This window comes from Hydractinia symbiolongicarpus, chromosome 15 (assembly GCF_029227915.1).
Source record: "Hydractinia symbiolongicarpus strain clone_291-10 chromosome 15, HSymV2.1, whole genome shotgun sequence".
NCBI classification, from domain to species: Eukaryota; Metazoa; Cnidaria; class Hydrozoa; order Anthoathecata; family Hydractiniidae; genus Hydractinia; species Hydractinia symbiolongicarpus.
Genome location: NC_079889.1, coordinates 11,154,560 through 11,163,251, shown reverse-complemented (window position 1 = coordinate 11,163,251; position 8,692 = coordinate 11,154,560). Strand labels below are relative to the sequence as shown.

General features: G+C 33.6%; 1 protein-coding gene across 1 annotated transcript; it reads right to left on the bottom strand.

Moving 5' to 3' along the window:
* Positions 1-1,966: 1,966 nt before the first annotated feature.
* Positions 1,967-8,263, bottom strand: LOC130628808 (uncharacterized). The gene is made up of 6 exons (XM_057441819.1): positions 8,115-8,263; positions 6,883-6,934; positions 6,607-6,784; positions 3,585-3,631; positions 2,772-2,904; positions 1,967-2,609 (listed from the first exon to the last, which is right to left on the bottom strand). Exons 3-6 carry the CDS (start codon positions 6,616-6,618, stop codon positions 2,115-2,117), a joined length of 687 nt encoding a protein of 228 aa, XP_057297802.1. The 5' UTR covers positions 6,619-6,784; positions 6,883-6,934; positions 8,115-8,263; the 3' UTR covers positions 1,967-2,114.
* Positions 8,264-8,692: the final 429 nt, after the last annotated feature.

Here is an 8,692-nt window from a genome sequence, read left to right as displayed (position 1 = left end):
ACCACAAAAACAATCTCGTACGCCGTACTAATTCGTATGCATGTCAAAGTGCTTATAACATAAACAATTTATGATCATGAAAGCAGGGAACTCAGATGTTCATTACACTCAGTAATGTAGCTTGTCACCACAAACTTCTGAGTTAGATTAGACATTTCGAACTTGTAACTTCATTCGCCCAATGTTCGTCGCAGACTTAAGATGCGAGGTTCTCTGTTATATCTACATCCAAAGTGGTTACTATGTGTTGTCAACGTCGTTGTCGGCAGTGTCGTCGCCATTAGTGTCGAATTTAACGCATTTTTGATGTTTAAGGGACCTTAATACGAGTGGCTGATCGTTTTTTTATAAACAATGCCAAATTTCGTACCAAAAATTGAAACAGTACACGTTTCCCGAATTTCTTATAATTTTGATGTTTCGACTTAAGATCATATTCAACATCATTGAATTGTTGTGTGTATTTAACTTAATCCGACATGTGAAAATGCTGTTTTCATGTTGGTATTCGTGTTACAGTCAGTCTTCCCAATTTTCTAATTGTACTATTTAGCCTCGGTTTCAAAAAGAGGTTAATTAGCACAAATTGTTTGTTTGTTGTACCAATCTGAAGATATCACATTTTATAAAGTTTCAGGTGAGAATTTTAAAAATCATTTTTGTTTGAAAAAGTTGAGCAATAGCAGCGGTTTATTAAAGAAAACTCATTCAGGAAAGGTGTAAACAATTTGCATGAAAAAATAGTCGAAAATTAAACAATTTGCTTGGCATATAATTAGTCAAGTAAAACACAATTTCTATGGTGCGAATTCAAGTCGTGAGTACAATTGCTTGCAACCTTAACTTAAGAATTTAATATAAAAACATTTGAAAATACTTTGGAAATAAACAATTCTCCCCATATAAATTTGCCCCGATACACAATAACTACAAAAAAATTGTTTTCCCTAAGTAGCTACACAACAATGTATTGGGGCGAAGTAAAAACATCAATTGATTATAAAAAGAAGTGTTTATTGGTTCTGTCTATCCTACAGCAGAACCATTATTGAGAGAAATAAGGGCCTTGAGTATCTATAAACTGAACATACGCCAGGTTTTGTTGTTTATGTATAAAATCAAGTATGGCATTGCACCCAAGGCTTTCACAAATCAGTTTCTAGAAATAAAACACAGATATGACACAAGATATTCAATAAACAATTTTAACATTCCAAAGACCTTACTATGACTAGTTGACTCAATATCTTATCGGGGGCCATTATTACGGAACACAATCTTAGATGAAGACAAAAAATCTATTTGCTTGTTGGCGCATTTTAAGAAAACCTTAAACATTTCTTGTTATTTAATGATTTAGATTATTCGCGATATTTTTAGTATCACATTTTTGTAATTTTTACAACTCCAGAGGTATTGTAAATATTTTTTCTTTACGTTAATTTTAACCTACTCTCTTTAACCTGTCTGAACTATATGGGGCTTGATGATAAGACAAAATATGTCTTCTACTTGCTCCATTCATGATTTGATTGTAAAAACGAACTGTAAAAAAAAACTTATTCTGACAAAATATATACATACATACATACATGCGTATTAATTTCACTTTTTTCGCCCCTTTTTTTCTACCTAACAAAGGTTCGTAGTGCAAGCTTTCAAATTTCCGACATTATTAATCCGCTAAAATTTTACCCTATAAGATAAATATTCGTGGAAAAAAAGAATTTGGAGTTAAAGTTCGCGAGTAGTGAGTTGCATGCTATCCTAGGTTGAGAATAATCCTACGAGATAAACACGTGGTAATAAACGGAATAAAAGAATTGCAAATGCGTTATGCTAGCTTTGCCCAACTAAGTTTGGGAATATCATTCTGAATTTTTTAAAAATCCGTTCTTCTGCATTTTAAACGAAAAAGTACCACATAAAACCATCCTCGTCCCTACGGTTTGTTGCCTATGCGACACCGCTAGCGCTTACTTGACGATAATTTTGCCGCCGCTTCGATGTCAAAAAGGCAAAAAATCTTGGGAACATGGTTGTACATAAAAACAAAACAATTCCAAAATATTAACATTATTGATACACAAAATTCAAAAATAAAAATCATTAAATTAATACATATTCATTCGGTATAATTTCGGAGGGGACGGGCTCTTCATCGTTGGTTTTACCAACTCGAGGGAAACAATATTCGAATCTTGTGAAAACGTACCACTCCTCCGTCTTGACTCTCCACCTAAGAGCTCATTTTCCAACGCATGGATAGGTATACTGTCGATGTAATCCAAAAAGTCAGATTTTATTATTTCATCATTGTTACATTCGAGCGTTCGATTCGAACGTCTGCGATTACAACGAAGCGTGTTAATTGGCTGGCTTAAGATAGTTTGAATGTTGGGTTGAGAGAATTTAGTAAAATAATCATTATCAAGCACAGATGGATGTGGAAAGTCTCCCAACTCTGGCCTGTTACAATGTCTAGTCGGTCTATTTAGATGCGAAATGTCGTGTTTCTGATTGAAGACATTCGAAATGTGTGAAATCACGTGACGTTCTGTATGTGAGAAAGGACTTGTTTCTATCGTGTTTCTACATTCTTCGGGAGGCTAAAAAAACATTACCGGAATAAAGGTTAGCAACGAAGGAAGAAAACACTCAAAGGTCAAGACTTTTCACTAGAAAAGGAGTTTTTAGTACCTGAAATTCCTTAATTTAAATAACCAGCCGACCTGAATTGTTTAAAGCAAGGGATATACAAAGGGATATACCTTTTCGTCTGTTGGCATGTTTACATTTTGGGCTGGTTTTTCATCAAGTTGTATATCATGTAACACAAAGTCGTGTTTTGGTGACGTGGAAATAGTTTGAAATGGATGAAACGAAAATGGCGGTGAAGAAGTGCTGAAATGCAAAACATCGGCTTGTTACAGGAAACTTTTCTTTCTATTATCCTTATTTTTGAACTTGCTAATCAGGAAATTCACGAAAATTAATTCTCGCAAAAGCTGGATTTTTTTTCTCATTTGAAAAACGATTTAAAAATAACTTTTTCATCTGTTTTACTTTATAAAAGGTTTAAATTGAGAAAAAAAATTCTCACATTAATACCAGTTTTTTGCACGATTTTGTACCGTGGTACGGATACACGAAATATAAAGGGTGAATTAATCCACTGGCTATCGATCTCTTAATAATAGCCGTAAAATATCTGCGCACTCATTCCGCATCCACTCAGAGTAAATAAATTTTGCCGGGGTTAACAACTAGTGTTATCAGTGTTTTGTTTTTGAGAAATATTACGACTATTCTCGCGACAGTCAATTCCCTTAATACACAGTAAAGTCGCGCTAAAATATCACGGAGACAGCTGCTTATCAAAAATACTACATAGAGATAAAAAAGCAACCTGGTGCAAACAACGTTAATACCTAAAACCACCACAGAGTCAAGTGTTACTCTCAAACATGAAAAATTATTTTGTTTTGGATCCTTATGTTCTCTTTATCACATGTTTTGTCTCCATGTCCACAGAGATTTCTAGGACAATGGCGTCATTAGAGTAAATAAAAGAAGTGACTTACGTTGTAACATGGTTAGGTTTCTGTTTCTTTAATAATGGTTCAGTTTCCTAAACGAAAGGCGAAATGTTAGCGGCAATTTTGGAAGTAAAAAGTATTTTACATTATTTTTTTCATCTGGGTATTCCCTCAATTTCTGACATTCTTAACAGAGTGGACATCTTGTCGAGATCTTTCTTTCAATTGCAGAAGATATCTTTCCTTAACATTTAACAAGAAATGGTATCCTCCTTTATAATTATACTAGTCGTTGGCCCGTGGAAAACTCCACGGGTTCGCCCGTCTTTTTTATACTGCATTGCGTGCGTCTCGCTACCTGCGCAGCTAAACTACCATTTTGCGTGACAGACAGACGGACGGACAGACGTATACGGATATTATAATATAGAATCCTCATCCTTTAAAGTCCCCATTTTTGTTTAACTTTTAAGACCGCCATTTTATTCATCTATATGTTTTCAAACATTATAGCATGGAATTGAAATCATTTCACCATTTCTATCAGAGCGGAGTCCTTTTGTTTCGCCTATGAGATAGGTTCTGTTTCGTGCCAAGAGACTGTGAAAATCGTTTCAATACGACCTTAAAAAACACCGTCGTAAACATTATTAAAAACAACAACAACAACAACAACAAAAACACAAAACACTACAGTAATTGAAAAAAACTTTTCGAAGCCAGTCAAGATCTTCTCATGAATATACTATAAGGGAAAAAAAAATTTTGTTGTTGCTTATTTTCACTAAGTAAATAATCTGTTTTTTTATGTTAGTCTTTTAGTAGTTGCTCTCGAACTGTACCATTCAATAAAGAACGCACAAATATATTTTTTCTCAGCTTCGTGTAACCTTCCATTCCCAAACTTATACATCTCGCAAATCATCTTAAGTGAATGAAGAGTTCTGTGATTCATGACGCAATTAAACGTAACTTGATATCAGTGTACTGACTTTTGGGCACCTATAGACAACGATGTGCGGGTTTTTGACCTAAAAGCTCGAAGATATAAGGGATGGAAGGTCAATAATGGTCATGTAACATAGAGTTGGAGAGGAGGAATAGCCAGCCGTTCGGATGGAATCCCCAAAGACATCTTACCGTTACTTATTTTTAAAATAAATGAAGATGAAAACAAAAGAAAACAAAAGAAGTTAAAACAAATGAGTTATAATTGTAGAAAACGGATCGTTCACACCAATAGTATTCGCGACGAATGGTGGGTGCAATTGGTTAAAAAAAGTCTGCGATTTTACAAACGTCTTTCTGAAATGATAGCAAAAAAGAAGGACATAAAAGCTGCACGAGCAAACTCTATTGTACGTACGAGGTTCCAGAACATTAAACACTGAACATTCTGTAAATAATATAGAATTATCAAACGCTATCTCGGATATTCGGAAACGCTATCTCGGATATTTGGAACAGTGTTTGATTTATTCTCATTAACTTAGGGTGAAATTATTTTACGTCATGTCAACATTTAATATTTTTGTATCCTTCCTGGTGTTATGTCTTTTTTCATCGATATCATATTTTGTAAATTAAAGTTAATATTTGCCGGCAAATCTGCATTGTATATATTTATCAACGAACATAAATTTAACATGAAAAAAAGGAGAATACGCTGCCGCCTTTTCATCAAGTCTTTTGGGATGTTTGATGAAATGGAAATTTTCATGGTAGCCTTTCTAATTCAAATTTCTTTAAGACCCCCATTATACTGTTTCGCGCCGGCATTTACACATTTTATTTCAGCAAGAAATGTTAATGTGAATTTTTTTTATGATGCGCTTAGACAATCAACAATTTTACGTCGGCAAAAACGGTGACATGAACTTTTATTTTAGTGTCTGCTTCGGCAAATTGCCTTTCAAATTGGAGCTTTTCTTTTTCAAGCCAGCTTGTTCACATTTAAACTACTTTAATTCTATTTAGGGTAAATAATCAAAATGCTCAGCAACCACTTTATGATCTTTATTAATTCTTGCATGTAAGAAATACATTCTACCACTTTTCTATCTATACTTTCTATATATTTATGAAAGGCAATTGAAGGATTCTATAAATTGCGAAGAAAAAATACGCATCAGCAAAATTTGTCGACGTGAACATGTGTTTTTACAAATCACCTCAGCATTTGCCGTATGCCGACAACACGTGGTTCGAACTTTAAGGTGTGAGTAGGGGGAAATCTCTAAATGGCTAATAATTTGGCAGCTTATTTCACTTTTAAAATTGTAAAAACGCAAATAATAGGGAATCGCGAAATGTATGAAACTCGTATATGCGCAAAAGTTTATCTCCGTGAAAATAACCGCGCTTAAAATTTTAAGGCGATTTTAGTACCGCGAATTGTGCCAAGGTATTTTCCCTAAGGTATGAAAAACAAGAAAAGTTTTTAAACAATTTGTTTTTTATAAGAAAAAAAAAATCTGAAATGTTTGTTTGTTTAATCATTTTTTAAACAAAAGTTTTCAAATTAATAATAATGAGAATCTCGATACGATTGACTTTACTTATCTCAGATTTGTATGATTTGAAAATTCCCTGATCATCTTCAAAACATCGGTTAGATAATTCAGAAATACAGGTCACATACAGGTTACAAACAGAAAACTAACTATGTATTGTTTTAGTTATCTCATTTAGTTAACTAACCATGTTAAGGAAGCATTACAGACAGAATGTTGCTGTATCTGGTTATTTTAACTGGTAAACTTGACATTGTTATTGTTTCTATCCTATGAAAATGTTTTTGTCTGTAAATGTATTGTAGGAGTTAGATATATAATCATTTCCAATGCTCCTTCAAACTTCTTAAAACCATATTTCTTGACGACGGGCAATACCGCTCCATATCGGCCCGTCGTTAAGAGCGCTAAGCGAATCAGAATGCCTAAAAACCCGTATTGCCCGGTTGCAAAATCCAGACGGTTAACAAAGTTACATAATTCAGACATATAGCTCAAATACAGGTAACTACTATATGCGTTGTTTTCAATTCAAACTGAATAAAATATCATACTTTGGTAAACATTGTATCTGTTTCTGGATGGTCAGAAGCTTGGGAACTAACACCAGTCGCTGGCTTCTCAGAAGCTTGTGAACTAACTTTACTGTCTGGCGTTTTCTTTCTTGTTTCAGAACACACCGTGGGTTGTGAGAATTCTTCCTTCTTAAATTTAGGAATCACTGTTAATGAACTAAAACAGAAAAATTGATAGATAAAAATATAACTGGGTGGTAGTTCTCTTTTTCACCAAGCCTAAAATATGACCAATGATAATCGATGTAAACGTACCATTTCTTTAAATGAATTTTCTTTAGTTCATACTTAACATCTTTTAGATAGTCTAAGAAACAAAGAAATATATCAAAGTTCTGTTATAAACTACAACTTACTAAGTGTCAAGGCTGTGACAGTAGCACATTCAGTTATCTTTATCTCTTTAATAATAGCCATATTTCGTCTGTCTGAGACGCATAATGGTAACTGCAGTAGCGAGACATTGTGTGTGTTCAAAAGAGTTGCGCAGCAGCTTTACTTAAGACCTCCCGCAGAGTAATGCTACTGTGAGATGTGTATTTTTCTATTTATTAAGTTTGGGGTCTGAGTTCAAAGTTGGGGGGTGTCCTGCCCCTGTAACATATATGTTTATGTGACAAAGATAGCAGCGTCATTTTCATGTTTATGCACAGCTATAATTGGGTGCCGAAATGAACAATATGTCCTTTCAAAGTTAGTACGGTTGTTTGACGTCAAAATAGGATTATTTTTAAAAACCGTACATCTATAATCCTTAAATTTAAAAATATACACCTTAGAGCTGTTGTAACTTTGCAAATCCAAAAAAAATAGCATAGGCGTATCTGACGCCCTCACAACATAATATTGTGGACGTTAAAAAACATAAAAAGGACGCAAATGAAAATTGAAGAATACAAAACAGAACATTCAGTAGTAAAATAACCAACTCATCAAAAATTATATGGTTTTGCCCTTTTCCTGTATTGGTTACCTGGTGGTACCAGATAACTCAGCAAGTGTAAAGCTAAACCTTCCAGAGAGCAATCACACAAAGAAACATATTCTCCAATTTCACTTTCATAATTTAAAATTAAAATGCACATAAATCTTTCAAATTTCAAACAAAATTACAAGCAAGACAAGATTTTTCGGTTGCTTGTAATTGCTTGATGGACAAAAAAACATTATCATTTACTTTGTTCGGCATTTTATACGCCATTCATACATTAAAATTTTCCAGCATGCATCTCCAGTTGCAAGACAGAAGTCTCACTTTAAATCAGAATTTATAGAAACACAGAAGTTTGCATATGATAAATTTCAAAAATCTGATACTTCATCATTTTCATTCCTATTCTTTCACTTTAGCATAAGTACTTGTACTTGAATGTAGTTGAATGCAGGTCTTTGGTCCAGGTTCGTGTTCACACAAAATGGGTTATAGAAAAAGTTTGAGTAGCATCATCAACTTTAACCTCTTTTGAGGAAGTGTCATAAAAACATACCTTTATCATTAAACAGTTTCAAACGTGGTATTGCACTTCGTATACTATCCGCAATCTGAACATATTGTGTCTGCAAAAGGAAAGAGATACAATATATATAACAAAATAACCCATTACAGTTTAACCCCGCTGGGGAGAGGGGTGGGGATGTATTCCATCACCAATCCACTTCTTTTATTATGAATTCTAAAATACTGATCCAATAGGGCCAAAACGTTGTGACTTTAAAAATTTTTCTATTTGGAAATTCATGGAAAATTTTTTGAAATTTTATTTTAAAAGATGCAATGGCTAAATGTTGTCCTAAAAAACAATCCTAGACTTTAGAAAGTTATTCCTACACACCTTCTTTCTAAATGGATATTAGTGGTGTAATAGCAAGCAGAATTCACATACACGCCAATGAAATTAAATTCAAACGGTGGACATTGAGAATACGTTTTCTCAAAAAAAATAAGGCCATCACAAAATTGTTCAGTAAGCAGGTTTTTATCCCCACAAGCAATTCAAATTTTATAGACTAAATTATTTATGGTTGACATATTTGTGTATATTATGCTTAAATATCTCACATAACA

Coding starts and splice junctions, on each gene's coding strand:
- LOC130628808 (XM_057441819.1), bottom strand. Junction 2,905..3,584: donor AAACCTAACCATGTTACAAC/GTAAGTCACTTC, acceptor TTTGCATTTCAG/CACTTCTTCACCGCCATTTT. Junction 2,610..2,771: donor ACATGCCAACAGACGAAAAG/GTATATCCCTTT, acceptor ATGTTTTTTTAG/CCTCCCGAAGAATGTAGAAA.